Source organism: Cyprinodon variegatus, unplaced genomic scaffold, assembly GCF_000732505.1.
Source record: "Cyprinodon variegatus isolate N-32 unplaced genomic scaffold, C_variegatus-1.0 Scaffold99, whole genome shotgun sequence".
NCBI classification, from domain to species: domain Eukaryota; kingdom Metazoa; phylum Chordata; class Actinopteri; order Cyprinodontiformes; family Cyprinodontidae; genus Cyprinodon; species Cyprinodon variegatus.
The window spans coordinates 1480781-1506716 of record NW_015150552.1 but is presented as its reverse complement, the minus strand read 5'-3'; the positions used below and the strand labels follow the sequence as shown (position 1 = coordinate 1506716).

At 38.0% G+C, this 25936-nt stretch overlaps 2 protein-coding genes across 4 annotated transcripts; one reads left to right on the top strand and one right to left on the bottom strand.

Moving 5' to 3' along the window:
• Positions 1-880: 880 nt before the first annotated feature.
• On the bottom strand, positions 881-6728 carry tacc3 (transforming, acidic coiled-coil containing protein 3). Of its 3 annotated transcripts, XM_015374251.1 has the most exons (17): positions 6596-6728; positions 5207-5372; positions 4867-4994; positions 4743-4780; positions 3537-4656; positions 3413-3455; positions 3182-3323; positions 3038-3096; positions 2827-2957; positions 2487-2544; positions 2289-2399; positions 2137-2204; positions 1794-1837; positions 1540-1700; positions 1345-1451; positions 1150-1270; positions 881-1065 (listed from the first exon to the last, which is right to left on the bottom strand). In XM_015374251.1, exons 2-17 carry the CDS (start codon positions 5369-5371, stop codon positions 1000-1002), a joined length of 2562 nt encoding a protein of 853 aa, XP_015229737.1. In that variant the 5' UTR covers position 5372; positions 6596-6728; the 3' UTR covers positions 881-999. The 3 variants fall into 3 exon arrangements, with proteins under 3 accessions (XP_015229737.1, XP_015229735.1, XP_015229736.1); XM_015374249.1 differs by having other exon boundaries at positions 2289-2544; XM_015374250.1 differs by having other exon boundaries at positions 2289-2544; positions 3537-4653.
• A 1887-nt stretch (positions 6729-8615) lies between these two features.
• On the top strand, positions 8616-25835 carry kif15 (kinesin family member 15). The gene is made up of 35 exons (XM_015374196.1): positions 8616-8798; positions 9023-9053; positions 10714-10900; positions 10992-11068; positions 11177-11214; positions 11291-11388; positions 12983-13162; positions 13303-13512; positions 13598-13723; positions 13804-13926; positions 14011-14146; positions 15960-16051; positions 16124-16333; positions 16504-16681; positions 16766-16901; positions 18254-18395; positions 19091-19255; positions 19331-19459; positions 19540-19645; positions 19726-19891; positions 19969-20119; positions 20213-20298; positions 20402-20480; positions 20583-20669; positions 20752-20856; positions 20942-21064; positions 23268-23414; positions 23505-23597; positions 23719-23883; positions 24040-24140; positions 24232-24298; positions 24374-24411; positions 24504-24636; positions 25354-25485; positions 25590-25835. Exons 1-35 carry the CDS (start codon positions 8780-8782, stop codon positions 25662-25664), a joined length of 4131 nt encoding a protein of 1376 aa, XP_015229682.1. The 5' UTR covers positions 8616-8779; the 3' UTR covers positions 25665-25835.
• The last annotated feature ends 101 nt before the right edge of the window (positions 25836-25936 follow it).

The following is a 25936-nucleotide window of genomic DNA, read 5'->3' as shown; positions in this document are numbered from 1 at the left end:
AATATAACAACTTCAGCAGCAGTTGACTCCAAACTTCTTCCTTCCTTTAAATCCTCCATATGTAGGCATCTCATTTGTTGAAGATAACTGTCTGCGGTCTTATCTGATACGGTCTGGCAACTTTTAAATGCATTCCCACTCCAGCATTGAACCAGATCCACTAATCTGCAGATTGAGCTCTGCAAAGGGAAAAGAATATATCTGAAAGTTGAATGATCGGGGCTCGAGCTCCGAGCTTTTAGGCCATTTATTTCAGTGTTAAGTATCCTTCTAGTTGGTCTTTTATTCAAACTCTACCTTTTCAGAGAAATTGAATCAAATCTGTAAACCAGAAATAAAACACTTGACCTTTCTGCACCCAGGTAAAGATCTAAGAACCTGACCCCACCCCCTCTTTTAGCATGTAAGAAGTCCGAGGGCGAGGCAGAGTACAGCCAGCTAAGTGACCCTGATAAAAACCTGAGCAGATAGGGTGCAGTCTCACAGTGGCTCTTCAAATGACTGACGTGTCCCTGCAAGCCTACACCGACCCAACAGCATCTTCTCCCAGTTAAGTGACTGTACCCCCCGCCACGCTCGGCTCCAGTATAGGTAGGATTTCCTTTCACCATTTAGGAGGCACATTGTCTCACTCTGGGGATGATGTGACAGAAGCCAGTGATTGCTCTGGAAAGAAGGGAAGCTTTGTCTTGTTTAGTTGCAGGAGATCTGGGGATGAGTGTTGGCTCCAGAGAAATGGCAGAAGAGCACAGCGGACAAAATAATAATAATAATAAAAAAAAAAAAAATTATCTCATGTTACATGGCATCCATTACATATTATTTAAAACTCTGTAAACAGGCATTTGTTGCTGCAAAATCAGACACTGCCCTCTAGTGGTAGATTAAGAAAAACATAAGTTCTTTATTGTACAAGTTCGACACTGAAAGACATTAAAATAAACTACAGGAGGAAAGGTACCAACAGAGAGAAGAACAATAAGAAAAAGCATTTACAGATCAGCCTTTCTGGACTTTTGATATCAGCTCATCACAGAGCTTGGTGAGCTCTCCCACTTCTTTTTCCTGAAACCCAAAAATGCACAAATAAATTCACAGCAAGCCGTTCATTTATTGAAATGCAACCAGTTCACAGCGATGACCCCTCACCTTCTGCTCGAGGCTCGTCTCCAACGTCTGGATCCTCAGCTGCTCTCGCCGTAGCTGCACTTGAAGAGCCGAAAGCTCTGCCTTATATTTGGATCGAACCTCAGCAATTTGTTGATTTGCTCTAAAGTCAAAAAGTCTGTTTTAGTCTCTACAGCTAAAAAAAACAAGCATCCAAGTCCAGGTTCGGCATCTTACAGGTTAATTTTCTCCTCGGCATGAGCCTTCAGCGCCTGGTAGCGCTGCTCCCCCTTCCTCATCCTTTCCAAGTAGTCCTGCGCGCAGGCCTTCAGCGTCTCTTCATTCTAGCCAAAGTGTTGAAATAAAGATTTAAACATTCAGTTGTTGCCATCAGACTTGAGAACGCAGGAGTTTTTCCTCATGGGAGCGTACCTTTTTGTAACCCTCCACAACTTCCTTGTACTTCTCAAGTCTCTTAAAAAGCTCTCCGAAGGATCTCTCCATAGCGTTCAGGTCGCTGGACACCTGCTGCTTCTCCATCAGAGCCTTGCTGAGATTCTTCTGGGCCTCTTCCCGCTCCTTTTCCTGATTGGCTTATTTATTCAAGAGAAAATAAAATGCTTGTAGGGCCAAACAAGACAGAAACACAGCTGCATGCAAACTACATGTGTTGTATATAAACTTACCATTTATATTTGCTATTAACAGCTCATATTCTGCGATGACCTTCCTGTGAGGAAATATGATAAACATTTGAGTAGCAGGTTCAGCTTTACTGACATGATCTGCAATCAATATTCAATCTTTTGAATGTTGATTTAGTTTAATGAGCTCTACTTTCAAATCTCTCCAGTTGTCATAATCTATGCAAGAATAATTATTATTGAAAGGGCATACTTTATCTTAAGGAATACAAAATAAAGGCTTAAGATGGGGACACCGTCTTATTTCTGCAGACCTCGGAATCCATGAAAGCTACCTGCAGACGCCATTGGAAGCTCAGGACATACAAGTTTGTTTAGCACTCACCTCATTTCTTGACCATCATCTTGCAGCTTTTTAAACTTTGCATCCCACTGCTCCTCTTTCACCTTGGTCTATTTGACAAATGTTTGGAAGCAGATTAACTTCAATCATCTTTAAAAATTTAACCTGCTGTGGTCCACAGCTAAAGGCCTTACCTCTGCCTGCACCCTAGCGATGGCTGCATCCAGGTCTTTCTGGCTGTACTTCAGCACTTCAATAATGGCCTCTTCGCTTTCTGCAGGTTTTGGAAACTGAGGGACAAGATTCTGTAGGATTAGAGGCCAAACAGAGAGAGGAGCATGATGAGAACCAATCAAAGCTTCGAAATCAGCTGGATGCAGATTCAGACTCACTGGGACCAGAAGATCGTTGTTCAACGTTTTAGTTGACTCCTTCTCTGCATCATTGAGTCTGAAAGAAAGCGATGTTCATCTTTTAAAAGACTGAACGGTACAGCACAAGATAATCAGGGTAAATACACAAAGGCATTAGGGAAAAAAAAAAAAAAAGGTTTCATTCTGCTTAGGATGTAGTCTAAATGTTAACGGTTAAAACAGTATTACTGCATTAATGAAATGAATCCCACCATGAGCCATTATTCATTTCTTCTCCAAGGTTGTTCACTTTGCTCAAATTAATTTAAGCTCCCACTTACAACAGAAAAGCTTCTATGGAGGAGTGTGTAAATCATACCGTGAGGCCAGACCAGTAGGGGCAGCAGAGAGCAGCTGAGCAGCAGGGCCACCAGACTTCTTTGGGCTTTCTCTCAGGAGGGGATCAAACTTTAGGAACAGCGATTGTTTCCTCAGTGCAGACTCCTTGAACTGCTCACAAACAAAAACATTTTCAGTATCTTCATGGCAGAAAGTCTAATAGTTTTGTAAGATATTCATGCAGGACTTACGCTGCTGGAGCCAAACTGCTCCAGGTAATCAATCTGCCCGTCAAAGTCACTGGCCATGACTGCAACAGAACAGCGGGTTAAAATAAAACTACCGATTCAGAGACTGATCTGGTGAGTATTAAACAGCCATCAGTGTTCACTCACACATGGTTCCAGGAAGAAAGATTTCCTCTGAGCCCAGTGAGCCCCTCTGAAGCTGCTGCGCAGAGGGAAGCTGGGCCTGGAGGTTCTGACTGGCAGCTTCATCTTTAAGGTCTTTGTCAGTGAGAGCCAAGTAATCGCCCATCTGCAAATTCAGGGGAATTCAACTTGATTTAAAATAAAAACAGAAAAAAAAAGCTTTAGTGAGCTGGAACAAGATGCATGACTGCTCACCGCTGCTGGATTGGGCTCAGCAGGAGGCAACATCTCTGCAGCCCTGCAGGAGAAACAAAGCTCAGAGTTTACATGTAAATTCTACCCAGACAAAGTCCAGATACTGATTAGAAGATCTACTGACCCCTCAGATGATGCAGGTTTCTCTTCCTCTGGGTTCTTGGTTTGTTCTGCAGTCATTTCCTGGAGGATGGAGCTGGGTACGTTGGAGACATTGCTACTCTTTGGTGAGTTGGTAATGGCTGTCTTGCTGCCAAAAGGATTGAAGTTTGGATCATCAAACTTTTCAAAGTCAAAGGAGTAAGAAGCTTTGGGAACTGGAACATCTGCATCATCACTTGGAGCAGGTTTGATAGCAGCCTCTTCTGAGGGTTTAGGATCAGCTTCTATTTTTTTTTCTTTTGGAACATCTGCATCATCACTTGGAGCAGGTTTGACAGCAGCCTCTTCTGAGGGTTTAGGGTCAGCTTCTGGCTTTTTTTCTTTACGCTTCACATCTGCGAATCTTTTCCCAAATTTTTTCGGTGGTGGTTTTCGTTTGACTTCACCGTCGTCTCCAAAGTTGAACTCCAGTTTAATCGGTCCTTCTTGAACGCGAACATCAGGAAGCTCAGATCCGGTCGCTTCTGCAGGCTTCACATCCAGCTCAGAAGGCATGTTTTTCTCCTCCTCCGGGGCATCGGCTGGTTTACGCTCCTCTGCAGGTGGATCACTGCCTGGTACCTTTCTTTGAATAACAGGCGAATTCTGGATTTTAGAGCCTCCAGTCTGGAATGGATTGATGGCATCAAGGTTGTCGAGGTCCAGGTTATAGGAGCCCTTTGCTGGAAGAGGTGCATCCTCCACAAAAGTGCCAGATGGTTCCTGTTGGCCTGTGCTAGCACACACGTCATCAGGTGTAGCTGCGCACAAGTCTTGCTCTTCCATTTCGGATACCTTGACCACATTCACAGTGACCACGCTGCTCTCTCTGGAGCTGACATCAGCAGAAACGTCCGCTAAGGAGTTTTCCATGGATGGCGTGAACGGCAGCGTGTCGTCCAGGCTGGCTACAGCCACTGGTTTCTGGAGGATGTTTTCTGAAGCCGTCTCAACAGGAGCTTCGACCACATGTTTCACAGGAGAGAGGATCATCTTGTTGGAGCCCTGAAAAGGATCAATGGCGTCCAGGTTGTCAAAATCCAGCTGATAGCCGCCTCTGCTCTGAATTGGCATGTTGTCGTCAGAGAATGACGATGGCTCTGCTGAGAGAGAAAACATTGCAGCTTAGTTTAACCACAGAAAAAAAAAAAAAAAGGCAGATAATTTAACAAGAGATACCGTAAATTACCTTGCTTTGGAGGGTCAGTGGGCTCATGTTGTAAAATGCTGCAAAAACAAAATCAGCCCTGTTACTTAAAAATGCAGCTTTTATTATCTACAGACATACTAGAAGTTTAATCCAAGTTACTTACTCTGATTTGTCCAAATTAAGAGATTCCATTACTTTGTTGTTTTCGTCCACACTGGACATAACAATGGAGTTGCTGGGAGACAGAATCCTTTTAGTCAAAGGGTCTCTCCTGGGGGTCTGAAAACAAACCTGAACAAAAGACATTCAATCAGTCAAATACGCATCATCAACCACCTGCAAAAATCAACAAACATAGAAGATATAGTATATCTATATACCATTATTATTATATACTCTTCTCTATATTATAGAATACTATTTAAATATGGCTATATATAACTTAAGTCCTAACACCCAGAATGGAACTGCACAAAAAGCTAGAAAAATGAACTAATCTTCACCTTAGTGCTCTTTGGCATGGTCTTATTGGGCAGGTTCTCCGTCTGACGCAAGATCGATGGCCTCCCAGTGGACTGATCTATAGAAAATATGTCCTGACACGAGCTGCTCTGCTTTCCTGCTGGGATGACCCCACTGTTCTCATCATTCGCTTTGACAGAACTCATCCTGCAAAAAAAGAAGAGAAAAGTGACGTCTCAGGCTGTGCTCTGAAGGAGGAGTCACACTAAAAGCTGCATGCAGATGATAAGATGGTTCTTGTTGGGGCTTTAGTGAGGCATGTGACCAGAGCATGCTCATGCAGAGAATCAAATATATATGCGACACTTTTATTAAAGACAGGATTTTCCTTTAAGAAATTAGGGGGAAAATTATTTGTTGACCTAGGATTTATGTTTCAGTATCAAAAAGAAACATGTTTAAGTTGAGGTAAGAAAGTTAATGTAATAATGTAAAAGCAGAACTTGGCCTTATGCTGGGGTTCTCAAACTGTTCTACTCAAAATAATGGATAATAAAAATAAAATCGTAAATATTAAGAAAAATAATCTGTAATGTACAGTTAATACTTCGACTCGTATAGTAAGTTAGGTGTTTAATTAATTATATAAAGGTCAGAAAAAAAAAACATCTGAAGCCCAGCACTTTGAAACATGAATTGTTTCCAAATTAGAGATGAATAGAATTTCACTTTTAATATTTGCCACCAAGATTAAAATTACTTTCCTGCGGTTACACGGCGTGACCACCAGATGGCGCCAATATCATCCCAATAACTTTCGATTTTAGAATACAAGGAAAACATAAGACATTTCACAGCCTGTATGCTATATTTAATGTACTTAAAAAGTCTTAACTATACTTCTACACTGTTGGATAACTTTAAAATATTGCTAAACTATAAGGAAGAAAAACGTCAATGCTAAGCAATATTTCCAGCAACAGACTCTAAACGTTTCATTTAGTTATTTCGACATGTATCTTTGTGCTCAATCAATACACACAAAAAGTGACTTCTTCGAAAAGCTGAGAGACATTTCTTAATATGACGCTGGTACATCTTTACACCGCATAAAACAGTTTGTGACCCCGTGCATTCGTTTGCATGTGACCCAAAGGGTAAAACACTGATCCATTAGCTAAAACAGTCCAACTTATTATTATTAAAGTCTTACTACGTTGAAGTGCTGTCTGGATTTCACCACTACTCAACAAAATTAAAAATCAAACGCAGCGGCGAGTCTGTTGAACCGTTTAAAGCAACAAAAAATGCCTAAGCAGTTTACGAAAGGCTAGCAGGTAGCTAACTGTTAAAACTAGAACGTTTAAAAAGAGAACAATGTTCACAGCCGTTACCCGATAATTTAGAACAAACTAATATTCGCCACCTACCTGAAATGATGGACTAAATATGGGGTGAAATTTCAAAGACTTTGACCAGACGCATAAACCGTTGTATCGCTACTATAATAGCTTTGAAAATCCCTCTGCTGTGTATGGAACAAATGTACGCAGCCGTTTGGAATTTTAAAGTCATGAGACGCACCAATAAGATTCGTCCAAACGTTCAAACCAAATGCGCTTCCTGGTTAGTCAGCCAATCGTGTCAGAGCTATTCCAAAGACTACACATGTTTCAAGATAATGCTCCCCTATAATACCCACTGACATTGAAGTATTTTTATAACATCTGATTTCTTGATAACGTTCTTTATTGGCTTATTTAAGAAGCTTGATATTAAACGCTTTGCTGATTTCCTAAATAGTCTACAGTTATTCCTCCGTTTCATATAGGATTTTTTTAGTAACTTAGTAAGTAAAGAATAGCATAGAATAGAATAGAAAATCTCTTTATTGTTCCATAATGGGGAAATTCTGGTGTTTACAGCAGCAGAAGGATTATAGAATTATTATTTTTTTCTCACACAAATGTGGACCTCAGAAAAGTGTATAAGAATAACATAATAGTAAAGAGATAAAAAATAAACAAAATATTGTACTGTAAAGCGTTTTAACAAAATTAATACTGTGCATGTGGAGAATAAATAACCAATATACAGCTATGGACATTTTTACAGTAGCGGATATGTGAAAATAGCAGTAACATCAGAGATGTGCAAAATGACAGCAGCATGGTATTTAACTGACTAATATAGAAGCTGTGCAAAATCAGCATGAATGTAACAACTTATTGAGGTTGCTGGGAACAGTGGTAGTTATAAAGTCTTCCAGCTGCTGAGAGGAAGGATCTGTGGTAATGCTCCCTGGTGCATTTAGGGTGCAGCAGTCTGTCACTGAAGGAGCTCTCCAGTTCTGCAACAGCTTCATGCATGGGTTGGGAGACATTATCCTGCAGAGATGTTATTATATTTCTACAAAATATGTAAAGAACTTAATTAATTTAGAGGAGATTTTTTGAAAAAGAACTTACGGGCTTATTAGTCATCACTTTTATGGGAGCTATTGTTGGTGATCGTTCTGCTGAGCAGCAAAATGTCTCAAAACAACACTCAAAACTAACATCTCTGCACTGTCAAACAGATAATAAACAAAAACCAGGTGGTCTACTTGAATAGGATGGATTCCTGGACTATGTGGCTTTATTCTCTTCTTCATCTGTTTCTTCTGCACTTCTTATTTCTTCAGCTGTTGAAAGTTATGTTGCCTCCCTCTATGGGTCTCTCGATCATTATTCTTTCTTTAAAAGCTTTCAGTCTTGTCTTATTTTTCATCCCTAATATATTTTGCCAAAGAAAGCAGAAATGCTCTCTTTTACGTTTCCTTTCCATTGTGATCTACAACGTACAAAGATTTAGAAAAAAGGGAGAATTTATAACAATTTGAAATTTAAGATCTTTTATTGAATTCTCTCTCCTCCTTGTTTTTGTCTTGTTTATTTTTCCACTCCAAACTTTGATGTGTCAAAACTAATACAGAACTCCGCGAACTCTCTTGTTGTACGGCAACCGAGAGGGGACACACCTCCTTTCACATATCAGTAAAGAACGGGCTGTTACAATATAAAGATATATATCGTAGTATATATTATTTCTTTTTGGCAAATTAATGTATACTTAAAGCGCTATAAAAGGCTGTAACAAAACATTTGATTCGTTTTTTCTATTTGACACAAAATCAGGAAGCAGCTGGAGGGACAAGGCTTTAGAGTGCAAAGTCCAAATAAAATAAAAACAATAAATAAATAAAATCTATCTTATTTATCCATTTATTTATTTATTTTCCCCTGAAAGTCAATAAAAGAAAAAGCTATCAGACATTTATTAATCTAACCTTTTAGGATGGTGTGCCTGTTTGAAATGGTATTTTTTTTTTTATGTTTGAGCAGTTTCCCGCTTTTTTCCAGTAGGGGGCTGTAGTGATCCTCAAACTTGTTTGTCAACCAACATTGTACAATAGAAAGAAGAAGAAGAAGGAGGAGGAAAAAGGGAAAACAACCGCCCGCCAAATTTAAAGGATGTAAACAATGTTAGCAAAACCCTTTTAATAGCGCTGTTCATGATATTTGAAAGTTAAAGCTATTTTTTTAATTGTGTGGGTTTCTTAACGTTTTGCTACCATGAGCTCCAGTGGAAAAGGTAAGATTGGTGTCTGAACGGACTTAAAACGCTGATAATACTTATCCTCTTTGGTGGTATCTTAGATTAAAGCGAAATGCGTATTAAAACTACAAACAGAAAACCTTCAATGTTTGCTTATTTCTGGAAGTTTAGTAGTCATGCATTATAATCCGTCCCAGGATGTTGATTTTGAAAAAGCTGTGAAAGAAGTATTTAATCTGACCGACCTCTTCTTCTTTCAGGACCTGGAGATGTAACTCTTCTTGCTGCTAGGTAATACACGTTGAGGTCACTACTCAGATAAATCTTGTATAAATCTGTGTATTTACATATCTGACTGAGACAGTAAATAAACTCAGATGTAGTTGGTTCAGCTGCAGTACCAAGGTTAAACAAGGGTATAAAACCTCTAAACGACTTCCTTTGTATCAAACTAATCAAGATTTTTCACTCTTCATAAATACACCAGGCAAAGGATTTGGTTTGATTTAAAATATCTGAAACCCAGTCTTCACATTTTAACAGCTATTTTATTTTAGAACAAAATAAAATAGTAAAATAAACAAAACATTTATTTGCATCCCTCAGCCACGTTATCAGGTTCTGAATGATTTTATGCATTTGGATGAAGTTATTATAAGGCGTTTCCGTAAAAGTTTAAAAAAACAATCCACTGGACTTGGTTTCCTAGTCCAGTGGATTGTTTTTTAAACTTTTACGGAATGACTATGACCCGGATGACTGAGAATCTTCATCAGCATTATAAGGTGATTACTGAGAGCTTACTATCCATATTGACATGTTACTGCCACACAGTTGCTACAAATATAACAGCTGCACCTCTATGTCAAGTCTTTCTGGGATGTGATGCAGTTGTTCTTGAAAGTCCTCTTAAAGGAAATTATGGATTCACACTAGTAATTCAAACACTGAAAAAAGTAGTAATAAATTCCTAAATAAAAATGTATCAAAATAAAATATGGAATTTTTGTAAAAACAAAAATAATTCTGAAAAACAACATTCGCGCAACTTTACAGAAAACACCCCATTTATATATATTTTATGTATATAAATTCTTTTTAAAAGACATTCTTCTTCCAGAGGATTATATAGATTACAAAAAGTTGAAGGAAGATGCCATTTAAGATAAAAATACGACAATATAAAAAGAGTGTATGTAGTACAAAAGAGCATTAAAAAAGTTGTAATGTCCTGGAATGTGTTTCCTTTAGATATAGAAATATCTCAGGGTTTCCGCAGATCATTAAAATTCATTAAAATTCATTAAATTATTATTTTTTAAATAATAATCGCCTTATTTGGCATTAAAATTCATTAAATGTGATTATCGTGGAATTTAAAATGCTTTACTAATAAAGGAAAAACGTTTATAAAAACAATTTCGTCAGATATATCAGATATAACTAATAGACCTGCTTCCGGTTGATCGTAAAGCAGCATGTTCGGAAAAGAAGTTCGAGGCAAAGAAAAAGCTAGAGAATGAGAAAATGCAAATTTCAACAAAAGTGCCTGTAAAATGAGGAATTAAAAAGTAGTAAATTATAGTTATTCATTCCTGTATAAATCCTGTATCTGAACAGTAGAGAGCTAAAGAAAGACTCCACAGTAGTTGGTTTGATTATTGCACTTGCACTGCACTTTATGTTTTTGAGTCACTATCACTTTAGTCCTTTTCAGTTTATTTTACTGGCAGCTATTTTTTTTCTATCTTAAAAGGCGAGTTATGTAAACAGTTCCGGTTTGTTAAATTGGTTCAGTTGAGAATGAATGATTCTAATAACAGATGATTATCATCAAATATTAATGCTTTAAAATTACCACCAGAACCATACTGTTTTGGTCTTTCACTAAACCGTGCTCCATCTGCTGCTTAGCCTTCATTATTCCGTGTGTAATTTTCTTGCCTTGTAGCGGAGACAGCGATTCTATTAAAGTCTTTGTACGAGTGCGACCTCTGACCCAGGGAACCGGGCTAACAACTGATGGAGACCAGAGTCTGTGTCTGAATGTCAGCTCACCCAACACCATCCGTCTGCTCTCTAAACCAGAACCACGGACCTTCACCTATGACCATGTCGCAGATATGGACACGTCTCAGGTTTAATGCTGTTAATAATAATCTGCAGTTGTTTCTCTTTATTAGAAATTAACATGTCAGAGAATAATATTTGTCTTTCTTTCTGCAACAGGATGCTGTTTTTAACAGTGTGGCCAAAAATATTGTTGAGTCTTGCATGAATGGATATAATGGTACTATATTTGCCTAGTAAGTACAGCATAATTGTATGTTATGAAACAAAATATAACCTAACTATTGTTTTACATATGAAGCAACAGCTCGTTTGCTAATGAGATTCTGATTTTGTCTTTGCAGTGGACAAACGGGCTCAGGGAAAACATTCACCATGCTTGGTGAGTATTCGCTGCTGCTGCTGTTTGTACTGAAGCTCTAACAACTAAAGTCACACTGATTCCCTTCTGGCTGCAGGTCCGTCTGAGCTGGACAACTTCACAGACGAGCTGAGGGGGGTCATCCCTCGAAGTTTTGAGTACCTGTTTTTCCTCATCGGCAGGGAAGTGGAAAAGGTGAGCGGTAAAAACACAAGTTTGCACAAGCTCTCCTTTTATTTCTGCTTTTTTGGTCACACTTAGATACTTCAAGTATCCAAGATTATCAGAGGGATTAGAAAAAGCACTTTTAGAAGATAATTTCATTTATTAAAGAAAAAATTTAAAGTTTTAAACCAAATGACCAATGCTAATGCTAACACTATTAGAATCTGGCTATAGTATGGCCTGCATAAGGTCATGCAAATGCACCTCAATTGGTTTCATAAAGTCAAAACTCTAACTAGGCCATCCTGAAACCTTTTGTTTTCTTCAAGTCATTCGGAGATGGACTTAATGGTGCTCTCTAGATGATTGTCATACTGGGACACCCAAAGATGTTTTAGCTTCAGGTCATGAATATATATTGAAATATTCTCTTTTACCACTTTCTACTATTCACCAAAATTAATGCTCTTTCTTTAAAGTGAGCTATGATGTGTTTCTTTTTGAGAATGTTTAGCTTGCTTAATCCTATCAGACAGTTACATTAGAAAAAATATGGTTTCATTTAAGATATTCTTTTCTACTACCTATTAAAATGAAATACTTTTGACATTAAAGGTTTTAATGTCGTCCCCCCACCCCAAAAATTTTGGGTGTAACACAGAAGTCAATAACCTAAACAGTTGGTGTCAGTAGCAAAATATAATTGATTTTAAGTTAGCAGGAATTAAATCACAGGAGACGGCAAACACGGGGGCGCTTTAAGCCTCAGGGTCTCCAAGGCGGAAACAACAAACAAAACGCCCTCCCCTTTTTAGTTATAAAATAAAACTCTTTCTAATGTTTGACATCTCTGGTATGAAGCTCTTTATGGGGTAGCTGATGAGCTCCTACATATTGCACCTAAGGCAGCCAGGAAGAACTGAAACACAAAAAGAGAGCTCTCAATGAAGAGAGCCCCTAGAGGTCCATGACCATAACAGAAGTAAAAAACAAAACAAAAAAAAAACAGCCTGGTTGTGTCTACTCATAGTAGGGTTTCACGATACTAACCTGTTCAACTCGATACCGATACTAAGGAAAATATTCGATACTCGATACCATTTTCGATACCACAAGAATAAAAACAAAGACTCCAAAATTCTACAGAAATATTTTCATTAATAAATAAAATACAATAAATAAATACAATAAACAATAAAAACAATATTTTGAGGTTGTATGCTGTGCACAATATTAATCAAGCTTGATAAAAAACGTATTAAATTAAAATAAAGTGTTCCTTCCTTGGCTATGCTTTGCACACATAACAATGACACTAGCCAAACCGGTTAAGAAACAAAAATAATTCTCAGCAGCTGCACCTGTTACAGAAAAAGTCTGAAACTGAAAAGTGCGTAGCATTATTCAATCACACAGTGTTCTGAAAGGGCATTTTCCTCTAATCTGCACTTTAAATGAATGACTGCTTAGGTGCCACTGGTAGTAGCACTGTCTCGATACTTTTAAAAATGAGTATTGTATCCGGATACAACATTTTGGTATCTATACTTTTTTGAGTATTGATACTTTTGACAACCCTAACTCATAGCAATACTGCTTGTTTTTTCCTTTTCCACTAAAACAGTCTGGACAGTCCAAGAGTTTCCTCTGCAAATGTTCCTTTATTGAGATCTACAACGAGCAGATTTATGACCTGCTGGATTCAGCCTCTGCCAGTCTTTTCCTCCGGGAGAACATTAAGAAAGGAGTGTTTGTTGAAGGAGCTGTTGAGAAGTTTGTGAACTCAGCAGCTGAAGCCTATCAGGTAGGAAATGCCAAAGTAGCAACTTTAATCGGGTTACACCCAGGTCTAAACTTTTAAAGCTTTAATAATATCTTGTTTTATTAGTGAGGGAGGATTAATTGGTTCCCTTTAAAAATGTCTTTGCTTTGTTAACCCTGCAGGTGCTCTCTACTGGCTGGCGCAATCGGCGTGTGGCCTCCACCTCCATGAACCGCGAGTCTTCCAGATCTCATGCGGTGTTCACCATGATCGTTGAGTCCAAGGAGTCCCGCAACGACGTGGTGAACATCAGAAGGTCCCAACTGAACCTGGTGGATCTGGCTGGATCTGAGAGACAGAAGGACACTCACACAGAGGGGTCCAGACTCAAGGTACAGCTTTCGGGCTAATTGCATTCCTTTGCATTATTTTCTTTCATCTGTTTTTATAATTAAAGTTGCTGTACCTCTCCTGCAGGAGGCCAGCAGCATCAATCGCTCCCTCATGTGTCTGGGTCAGGTCATCATGGCCCTGGTGGATGTGTCCAACGGAAAGAGCCGACACATCTGCTACAGGGAATCTAAACTCACCTTCTTGCTCAAGGTGAGAGTTTGTAGTGTTGTGTTTTGTTTAATTAAACAGGATAAAATCTGTGTAACACTTGAAAAACTATATTATTTCAGGATTCTCTTGGGGGAAATGCAAAGACCTACATCATAGCTAATGTGCATCCAGGCTCCAAGTGTTTTGGAGAAACGTTGTCCACGTTGCAGTTTGCTCAGAGAGCAAAGCTGATCAAGAACAAGGTTTGTCTTCATACGTTGTCTCATTGTTCGGCAGACTTTGGGGACATTACTAAAAAACATTTGTATGGATTCTTGTTACTGTAGGCTGTCATCAATGAGGACACGCAGGGCAACGTGAAGCAGCTGCAGGCAGAAGTGAAGAAGCTGAAGGAGCAGCTAGCTCAGGCTCTGACCTCTTCAGGAGGAGACTCTGCACCAGGAGGACCTCAGCCTCTCATGGGTAACATCACAAAGATAAATCATGACATTCATCAACAGAAAGTTCATAAACACTAATAAAAATGATACAGAATAAGGAAATCAGATTAGTGACTAAATAAAAAAAAAAAACATCTAGAAGATTTACTGAATCAATAAAAATATAAAAATCAATATCTTCTTGATCATATGGATATTTGATATTCTCTGTATTTTGCACAGGCATCTCCCATCAGTGAGAGACCTGCACAAAAACGCTTACTGAGTCTGGTTAGGGATTTATAGAGGCCTCAAGAAAAGTTGAATCAGACATGTTGTTCTGAGCTGCTCTATTTTACACCAGATTTATGGGATAGAATGAACAAATAAGCCTCTCAGGCTCATTAAATGTAAAAAGATAAAAAAAAAAAAAAATAAGGCCTGTAAATTGTCTTTTTGAAAATTCTGATTTTTTTTTTCACAGTTTACACATTTTTAATGCAGGCATTTTCTGTGCTGTAAATTTACAAAAACAAAATAGCTTTTTTTGTTTGCATTGGAAAAAATATAAATATTTCCTGAGATATGAAAGTTACTGTAAGGCTCAGCAGATCAGAGAGATGAAATACATGCATGGGTGGCAGGCGTGAGGTAATAAGCGGCCGGATTGCTTCCTCCTGACAGCCGTGGTGCGACTGCAGGGAGACGCTTCGGAGACAAGCGGAGATAAATGCAGAAAGGAGGGGAGGAAGTTCTAGTAAATGCAGTGGGAGATGGAAATAAGCCAGCTTCCTGAGGCTCGTTATGGTGCATGCGAGTGCATGGCGGGAGGAGTAAAATAAAGAACCCTCAGGGACGAAGGGCTGCACCGACTCTATCCACCAGCTTTATTCTACTTGGGGGTGTGCAAAATAATCGTCATGACGATACATCGCGATTCTAATTGTTGTGATCTACTGCATTGATTCTTGACGCAACGTATCGATTCTTAATTTTAAAAAAGGAGTAAAAATAATACATGAACAGTTGCCGCACATCCGCCAAAAACAAGTGGAATACAGCTTCCAGTTAGATGTCGCTGCAGATGTGTTGACGCCCGCTGCCTTGTGTCACAAGCATTTCCGTCCGAGGGATACTGCAACGAGTCATTCATAAACAAAACACGGAGGAGACTGAGAAAAATCGCCCGGCTCCATCACATTTCAAATCAGATGTTTGGATGCATTTTGGCTTTAAAAACAAAGAAGGTAAAAAGGGATTTTATATGACGCACTTAATTTGCAAAAGGGAAAATGTCATACATTTGAATTTTTTCATTTCAGTGGTTTAAAGGACCACTGAGGCAATGTAAACAGCACTTATTATCCCTATGTTGTTATTTCAAGTTTTATAAATCCTAAGCACTTTTTGTCAGTGTGTCCACTCCAGTAATAGTAATATTTCTGTCCAGTATTTGTTTTCATGGCAGTACCTCCAAAAGTTGTTTCAATAGATACAGCTATGTATGAATTCAGTTGCTTTCAGTTATGTATCAATTGAAGACACCATCCAGATCAGACGCAGCCAGTCAGCCACTGGTAATGGCTGTATTTTTTTCTAATCAGTGAAAATATTGCGATGCATCGCAATATTTCAAGTATCACGATGCAGCGTGATAGAATCGCATCGTGGCATGTGAACCGTGATTTGAATCGAATCGGGACTTCTTTGGCAATACCCACCCCGAATTCTACTAATTCCACCAAAATTTTTTTTTTTTTTTTATTTTTTTTTTAGGTATTTTTGAACATTTATACATTGGCCATTGAAACAAGTGTGTGATGCTGTCTAACTCGGTTCTGTATGACTCCTGCCAGGTCTGCCTGGGGAAAACCAACAGGATAGTTTTTATAAGGGGAAGTATATGGCTGCGTTGCGTCTGTGGAAAAAACAAAACGAGGAGAAGAAGGTGAGGGGATCTGAAGTTACTCTGGGAAGCAGTTGGACTGTGAGTACTAAGGAATCTATTTACTGTTTATAGATCCTGCTCAAGAAGGTGGCTCATCTTGAGGAGGCCTGGACCCAAAAAGACAAGTTCATCCACTCTAACAGAATGATCATCAGGTTTAGAGAAGATCACATCGCCCGTCTGGAGAAGAAGCTGAAGGCAGGACAAAGCTCGCTGTCTGACGCCGAGTCCCAGACTTTGATTGACCAGCTGAAAAAAGAGATCAAGCTCTTAGGTGATCAGGTAAAAAGAAGACCCGCTGTTGACTCTTTTTTTCTGGATAGAGGGAAAAATTAAATTGGGTTATTTCAATTTTCCAGGTTTGGATTTGAGGAATTGAGGGAAAGGAGCATATTTCTTTTATGTCATAACCTGAAGGACTGTTGCTTTATGTTTTATTTTTTTGTTTTAAGGTGGAACATCATCCAAAGATGACTCGTTACGCAGCAGAAAATTACAACCTCAGAGAGGAGAACAGGCTGCTGCGTTCTCTGGAATCCGTGATTAAAGTTGAAGAAATGTCCACCCAAGTTGCAGCAGAGTTGGAGGAGGCCTTCCAGAAGGTGCTGGAATCTGAAACACTCACAGAAGGTGAGACTGTTGGCATCCAGCATCTGTAAAAAGTCAATAAATGTTCTCTTTTAGGTTTAATAATCACCTACTGCTGTTCCACAGGTTCCATGCCCTCCTCAGCTTCCACTGCCACAGATTCTGCAGCCACAATTGAAAAGCTGAATGCAAAACTGCTGCAGAAACAGTCAGACCTCACAGCCGCCCTGCAGGCTTTTGAGGAGTATAAAGACATCACAAAGTAAGGAGGGTGTTATTTTTAATTAGGACAATTGTTTATATACATTTTAAATGTATACTGAAAACACATGAAAGATACAAACAAGATTTTTCATAAACCTTGGAAAAACTCAATGCATCACAAAAAAATATAAACTATAAAACTTTATTGAAACATTTATATGACTAATGGCTGCAATTCAAAGATAGCACCAAGGTTTCCCATTGATATGGACTGAGAAATGATATATGAACGCATAAAAACACCTTGACATTAAGGATTTAACATGAATATATACTGGAGTCGTGATTAAACCACATGGGGAAAAGATAGATGAGTAAATGGAAGATGAAGGAATAGACGCACAACTTAAAATTTCCTTGATTTATAAATCAGATTTGTGTTATTTATCAAACTGTCGTCCCATTTAATGCTTTTATTCTAACATTTAGGGGCAGAATGCTAAATATAAATATCTCATCCAACTATATACGTCAAATCTGTTTCTACATTCTATATCTATAAATAAATATCATATTTGTTTCTAACTCTTAAATTTACATGCAAATCTTAAATCTATAGCTTGTATATCTTAAATCACAATATGTATCCTAAATCTTAAGCCAAGTTCATATCTTAGGTACAAAAAAAAATAAATAAATAAAAAAAAAAAAAAAAAAAAAAAAAAAAAAAAAAAAAAAAAAAAAAAAAAAAAATATATATATATATATATATATATATATATATATATATATATATAATTTTTCTTTTTTTTTTTTTACAATTTTGGTATAATTCTGCTCTAAGTGCGTTATTCTGTCATATAAAGGCATATTCTAGAGTCTCTATAATTCAAATAAAGATTAATCGATTATTACATCAGTTGACAATTATTTTAATAATTTTTTAATCCAATGATTGTTTCAGCCCTATTAGGTTGAAATAGTATTTCCGTGGTCTGCCATTTAATTCTGTAGTTTTCACCAGTTTCTGGCAATACTAATTTTAAGTTGGAATTTGTAAAAACATTATCCATTTTTTTCTGCAGTTCTGACATTTGGTCAAATTGTAAAAACTGTCCAGCTTGCGGTGAAAGCTAAATAATCGCTTTTCATCCCTATGCCTTGTGCAGCAGAATGAAGTCTGAAAATGTCAAGTTTTTCTGCTTCGTGTTTCATATCTTCATCAAACAAAATAAGATCAGCTTCATACAGTATTACATTTCCTGGTTTCACCTACAAGATATGATTTCCCTCAGATTTTAAATTTGGTTTGTCATTGATATCCAGAACTCTGCTATTTCCAGAATTCTACCCTTAACACGCTTCCTTTTGCTTTGAATACTGTTTGAATGCTTATTTTCTCTGTTTTAGGAGACAGCTTTCTCAGCTGGAGTCTGACAAAAGGTACCTGGAGAAATCCAACAAGCACCTGGAAAACATTTTGGAAGCCACTCATGCATACAAGAAACAGGAAGTCTCTGAGCTGAACAGAATTCATGTTGAAACTATAAAGGTGGGTCTGTCACAGCTGAAAACAAATGATGACTGATGATGAAATGATGATGAAGAGATGACTATGGTTAAGTTCAGAACAGGAAGGCAAGCATTGGAGCCTGGGAAAACCGTCCCGACTGCGAAGTATGCAAAAATATTTTGTAAAAACTCTTCATACGTTTTTGTAAAGTTCAAGTATCTTTATAAACTTTACAAAATGGATGTAAACATAAGGAGAGAACATTGGCAAATATTGAAGCAACATCTCAAAGCTTCAGCCAGAAGGTTTCAGTTCAGACATAAAATTAATATACAACCAATTTACTTTCAGAATAAAGGAGATGTTTTGGTTACTAAGCAAAGCCTTGATCTCAGTCCCACAGAAACGTGAGCAAAACTGAGTAGTTTCTGATCATCTGTCGACTTTGCCAGGACTCCTGCAAACAGCAACAGATCGACCCAAAATATTTGACTTATTTTGTACAGTTTGAGAAGCTTTGCTACCCAAGGAAGCTATTTAAGAAAGATTCCGATATAAAAAAAAATTTTAAAAAAAGAAAATTTGGAATTTAGCAAACATAAATAATTCCGGTAATCACTGCTGACATTCCCAACAGGAAGCATTTAGTCTGATTTCATGTTTGACAATGAGAGAAAGGAGAGAAATATTAAATAACCTGAATTCAAGGGTATCATTAATTATCTTTTTACCAGATTCTCACCACACCCACTAAAGGATATAACCTGCGGTCCCGGCTCACGGCGTTCTCCAGTCCAGAACATCTGAACGGAATTGACAACGATGGAGACATCTCGTCTGAGCAGCCTCCATCAGACATGAGGGAGATGGCTCTGACAGAAGAGCTGCGTCAAGTGCAGGTGCACTAATGTGGACTGACTTGGACATTGGACATTCAGAGTCCCTGCTTTGACCTTCCATTTTTCATTTTCCAGGATCAAGTGAGTCGCGTTCAAACACAGCTTAATGAAGAGGAGAGGAATAACAGCAAGTTGTTGCAGCAAATTGCAAAGCTAGAGGAGCAGATTGCTGTGATTTCCCAGGAGTCCGACCAAAAGGAGGCGGTAAGTTTATCCCACCTGAAGTTATTTATAGATATGTTTTTGGAATTCCTTCCAGTAAGTCGTTGTTACATCCTTTACAGCAACTTATTGCAGAAAGAACCAATAGGAACAAAGATCAGCTCATCTTTCAGGAAACTGTCAGCAGCCTGCAGCAGAGCCTTCAGACTGAACAACAGGCTGCAGAAGGTGAGGCTCTGAGGCCTCTTTGTGAACCTCTGTGTGAAGCTCTGCTTTGAACTTAGCTTGAGATGCTTTCTGATTTATAGTTCTGAGGAGTGAGATCCAAGATCTACGGTTGGTCCTGCACTCTTCAGACAAGGAGCTGGCCTTGGTGAAGAACAAGCTCAGAGACACTCAGCATGAGCATCAGGAGGAGATGAGTCGGATCTCCAGCAACCTGATCAGCACACAGCTCCAACTTGACAAAGTCCAGTAAGCAGAGGTTCAACATGCCCTCTGATCTCACGTATTTACAGTATGTGCTAAGATCCTCTGCATCCTTGTTCTAGGCTGGAGTGGGAGCAGCTTTTGGAGCAGAACAGAAATCTGCAGGACTCCTTCGACCAGCTGCAAGCTGAGGCCAAGTTTGAGGCTGATCAGGCACGACAGGAACTGGTGGACAGGCAGAGGGAGGTCGACCAGCTGAAAGCGGAGGTCTTGGTAATGGAACCCTTCCACTTTACACTTATCCCTCTGAACTGCAGCCACTGTTTTATTTCTGGCTCTAAGTTTTTTTTCCCTTTTTCTCTGCAGGGTTTAAACAATTTGTTGCAAGCTGAGCAGGAGCGCATAAACAGTCTAATGACACAGCTGAGAGAAAACAAAGAGAGCACGTCAAAGTGAGCTAGCCACACATTTAGATTATAAAGACTCTTCCACTGCACTAAAGTTGTCAGCATTTGATATAATTCAAAAGCATGACGGATGTTTCCTTTACTTCAGGGAGCTTGTTGAAACCATGGAGCAGAACTCACAGCTCCGAAAACAAGGCTCAGATTTAACTCTACAAAATCAACAACTGGTTGGTCAAAGTGATGTTCTGCAACTCTGCAAGCTTAACAAATTCGCTTAATGATTATTCATTCTTGTAACTGATTCTTATTGTCTTGACTTTGTCTTTTAGTCATCCAAGCTTGCTGAAATGGAGCAGAATCTGACTTCTGCCAACGTAAAGATTGCCAGCTTGGAGCAGAAGATTAAACATGACAAAGTAAACCAGGTTCTGATGTTTGCTAAATCTGACCTCCATTTGTCTGTCTCACGTCAGAATAACACTGTGTGCTCTTCATCAGGAAGTTCTGTTAGATCTCATGAACCAAACCAGAGATCTTCGTGCTGAGCTGAGCCACAAGGAGGAGAAAATCATCCATCTGTCTGGAGACATTAAAGACATCACCGTAATCCTCCCTATTTTAAGCTATCAGTTTCATACCGTCCCACTGCTTTATTATAATAATAATCTAATAATGCAATGTGTTCTAGGCCAAGTATAATGCTGCCTGTACGGACAGAGACAACATAAGAGGGCAAAACCAGAAGCTGGACGCTGAAATCGCTGACTTAAAAGAAACTATGCAGCGAAAGATGTTGTCTAACAAAATAGAGGTAACATGCTGAGATTATCATCTGTTCTTTTAATTTGCTTGCAGCAGTCTTCAGCCCAGAAACGTGAGTTTAAGGACACATTTTGCTCCTCTGATGAGGCATCTATTTTTCCCAATCATGTCTACACCATGACTTTAAATAGAGACAAAAGATATCTGGAGATTGTCATAAGATGCAATGTTCATGGCTCTGAAGCTGGTTGAATACACGTCAGAGTATTTCAGAGAGTGGATGATCCTATTCTCTAGGACTCGGTAGGCATTATTTCCCACCACATTGTTATTAGTGAGCATCCCCTCAAAATTCAGGCTGTTCCTAAAGTAAACAGCTGCACTTTATGGTTCTTACTTGATTGATTGATTGACCTAATTGATCTCACAGTGGAGGAATTTACTCATTAGATTGGGTCAAATAGTCAAAAAGAAGAAGAAGGTGCCAAAGCAACAAAAGGTGCGTGGGGATATATATATATATATATATATTACACTCCTGATCAAAATATAAATATATAAATATAAATATCAAAAAATTGCAAGATTTTGCACTATTGGATCTTAAGAAGGTTCAAAGTAGCGCTTCACAATGTTAAAGGAAAAAAATCAGTGCAAGAGACAAGAACTATTGAGCAGGGAATTTTCTGAAAACTGCATTTACACTCAAACATTATTTTTTCAGCTGATTAAAAGTTTTAGAACATAGTCTTTAAAAGCCAAAAGCTGTGCAAAAATCTGGATTCCATGTCATTTTCTGTCAAGTCTTTACTCTGTCAAGACCTCCTGATGGCAAAAGCAAAAAAGCTCACTGACTTTGAACGTGGTAGGATTGTACAGCTGCATAAGCAAGGCCTCTCACAACGTGCGATCGCTGCTGAGGTGGGACGCAGTAAGACAGTCATTTTGCATTTTTAAAATCATCCTGAGGGTTATTGAACAAAAAAGTCAAGTGGTAGACCTGAAAAAAATTTCACCAGCTCTGAGCCGCAGGATCCGATTGGCTGTCCGTCAAGACACAGGACGATCCTCTACCCAACAACGTATAATTACTGCTTCCATTTACTCACAGCCTAGTCCTCTCTTTCTACAAACTGTGGTGTGCGTTCCTTCCATTTCTCCTCTTTGAGCTGATACAGACATACAGCTGATCCCCATGACCAATCAGTGAACAGCAGTGAACAATAGTTTGTCATATTGTGACCCTGTTCAGCCGTACTCCAGAGCAGCTACAGACAGAAAAATCATGCACCGGGCAAAACATGCTAAGTGAGGCAAAGTCTAGGCAAGTCAGTAGAAAAGTGGATTAAGGTTTGGGGTTATAGGTCCCAAAGAAATAAATAATTTTTACAAATAGAAGTTTTATTATTAACACAAAATGTTGCGCCATGCTCACTTTTGCAAAGCATTTTAACATTTAATAGTTAAAATGGTTCTTTATCATAAAAATTATGTCATGTGTGTTTGTTTTTTTTTTCTAGTACAAATGACCTTTCAGCTATCCCAAAGTCAGTGTTTTATTTCAACAATAATTTTCTGAAACTTCTTTGTTTTATTCATGTATAATTTCACTTTATCGTCATTTCAATTCTGACATCTTTAATTTCCCTTTCACCTTGTTAAAAAAAGCTTAACCTAAAAGGTGATATATAAGTTATATAGAATTACATAGAATTTTCTATGTGATTTTTTTTTGTTTTTTTTAATAAGTGCAAGTTTCTGACTTTGCCATTCATAAAGGCCTAAAATGGCAAGGAGTGTGAATATATGTGCAATAAGAACATATTGGAGTCTATACATGATTAAATTTGAGAGATTTATTCTTTATTTAGGATCTGTTCTTACTGCTGTGTTTATTCTCAGACTTTGAATTTATGTCACTACTTAAGATTGAAGAGCATTTTTTTTTATATCTTACCATGTAAAAACTGCTATGCAAAGTAAGTATATGAAGCTCAATGACTGATAACTCAGTTTTGCTTTTTTACTTTCCGTATGTCTGTAAATGAACCACTGTGTCTACAGGCAGCCTGTTAGTCATTTTATTTTACAACCATTTCCACGAAACTGCAATTTTTAACCTGCACCAAAACTTTTCACTTACTCCAAACATATAGCCTTAAAGTTTTCAAAGCTAATGTTCATTCATTTTCACTTTTTTATTCCTATGTAATGCTAACTTATTTCTTATTGCTTTTGTCTTTTTCCTGTAGGTTGAGGTGTTGCAGGAGGAGATGACTTATGCGACCGAGGAGGTTGAGCGACTCATGAAGGTCTGTGATGAGCAGCAAAGCCTCCTCCAAGCAACACAAGAGCAGGCAGCACAAAAGGATCTCATCATAAAAAATCTAGAGCTGAAGGTACAGTTTTTAGCCCCTTTTTATTACAGGATGATATAATAAAGGACTTGAAATAAGAATTGATGGAAAACAAAATGTTTGTCATATCAGGTGCAACAACAACAGGAGGCTGCCCAGAAAACTGTCAGAAATGGAGAATATAGACCCACTGAGCCGACTGTCACACCGAAATCAGTAAATCGGGTAACACCTCTTTTCTCTTTGGTTAATTGAAACATATTATTCTGTTTGAATGATCACAAACCAGACCCATTTTAAATGCATTCATGTATCCAAATTTTCTATTGCTTTTCTTGGGTTTCAGACTCCTTGTGGTTTCGGCAGCTTTAACAGAGATCTAAACGAGGTGTTGGAGAGCCAAGAGCGAGAGCTGGAGAACAGACGTTCCTCCATGATGACCATGGAGGTTCTTCTAGCCGAGCTGAACTCTGAGAGGAGCGCCAAAAACGAGGAGATTCGCAGGCTCAAGGTTTAACTAGTGAAAATGTTCTGATTTAAAAAAGTATATTAGCCTTTCTTTCTGCTTCAGACAAAAGAAGAAACTTTACTTATTTGGCAATGCAAATATTTAGAAATGTATCTTGGTTGAATCTAATCCACATTTATATTTGTGCATTTTTTTTAGGAGGAGCTTAGAGATAAAGAAATCGTTTTAAAGGAGATCCAGAGTTTGCTGGAGTTTTACACCAAGGACAACCAGCTCTCTGAGACTGGAGACAATAATAGGTTGGCTGTCTTCATGTGAATACATAACACCGTTCCACCAGCTATTATTCATGAAATATGTGAAGACAATAAACATTTTCTTTGTTTTCAGTAAGGAGTTAGGCGAAGCTCTTAGGCAGACTGTGCTGAAAGAGCTGCAGGAGGAGAGAGCAGAAAAGGTTTGAATCTGGTCCTTTGCTAATCTCTGTTCACTCATATTGAGGTTGTATTTTTAACACGCCTTCTTGTTCCAGAACCAAATACTGCAGATGCTGTCTGCTGCTCAAAGAAAGTAAGGACAGGGTCATTTTTTTATCTTCTTAACTAGTTCTTATTTATTTTTTATGTTACGTTATGTTACGGCCATGTTTTTCTGTGCCACAGACTGCAGGAGCAGGAAACCTCCTTTGCTCAGTCACAGACCTGTATTCAGGAATTAACCACTGAGTTGAGAAACCGCTGTTTGGAGCTGAGAGAAGTAAACCAGAGGGTGCATGATGAGGAGAAGCTATTACAGGTAGGAACTGGCTTAGTATTTATAAAAAGAGAAATTTCATGACACTCGTATAATTATTGACACCCATCCTTTGTGCAACCTCATTTTTGTGTGTATTGTGTTTTAGAATTTCAAAACATCTGCTAAACTACCAGGCTTCAACATTTTTGATTACCTCAACAGAAAATATTTTTTAAACTTCATATTATTATTTCATAGGACTTTTTAAATTAATTGTCACTGTCTTTAATGAAACTTAGACTGTAGATTACACGTTAAATAGTTCTATCACTTAAGATTTGGATTTCTTTGTATTACCGTAATTTCCCATTATTAATCAGTGAAGGTCCCATTAAAGAAGAAAGATCAAGACAGTTTTTTGTCTATAATTGTTCAGATTTGTGATGATATCAGACTAGTGGTTTTGACATTTTAAGATCTACAAAATTATTTAGTTATGGTTAAAAAAAGGCAGATTTCTCAGCACTGGAAAAAAGTACTTTTTTTGCATTTTATCATCACAACAAACATCCAGCGAATTTTATTATCTGCTGTTTTATACAAAGCTGAGTAATATTATCTAAGCTACATGTTAATTGCTTCATCAGCTCTTAAAATATTACCATTCTTGTTTGTCATTGCTGTGACTGAAGATTTATTAATCGATATGCAATTTTCCCTACTTTTTCACTACTACTTCGATAAGACTGTTTTTTTTTTTTTTGTTGTTTCTGACAGGAGAATGAGCTGCTGCGTAAGCAAAACGAAAAACTCTCTGAGGAGAACGGAAAACTTGTCGGACACAAGAACCACAAACAGAGGATCGAATATCTAGTCAAACTGAAAAAAGACAATACTAGACTGCAGGAGGTGAGATTTGTTGTGATCAAACTATTTTGTTTTTGTTTTTTTGTGGTCTGATGAAATTCTAAATGCATCAGATTAATGATTATGCCCTGCTTTTTGTTTTAAAGGAAAATCAAAAACTCAGAACTGAGATCAACCTAATGCGGGATGGCAATGGGATCCCAATGCTCGACATTGAATGACATCTTATCTGTGGCGAAAATTATCAACAAATTTTACTTGTAAATTTTTGTTTACTATTTTGATATCAGTTGCTCTCCTATTCCATTATTTTTAGATATAAAGCCAGTACATTTGAAAACAGTGAAATTGTGTTTTTGTTTTTTGGTACTGAATAAATTTATTTTACTGCCTCCTGCATGGTTAGCTTTGACTTTGATCTTAATTTAATTATATATATATATATATGTATATATATATATATATATACATATATATATATATATATATATAT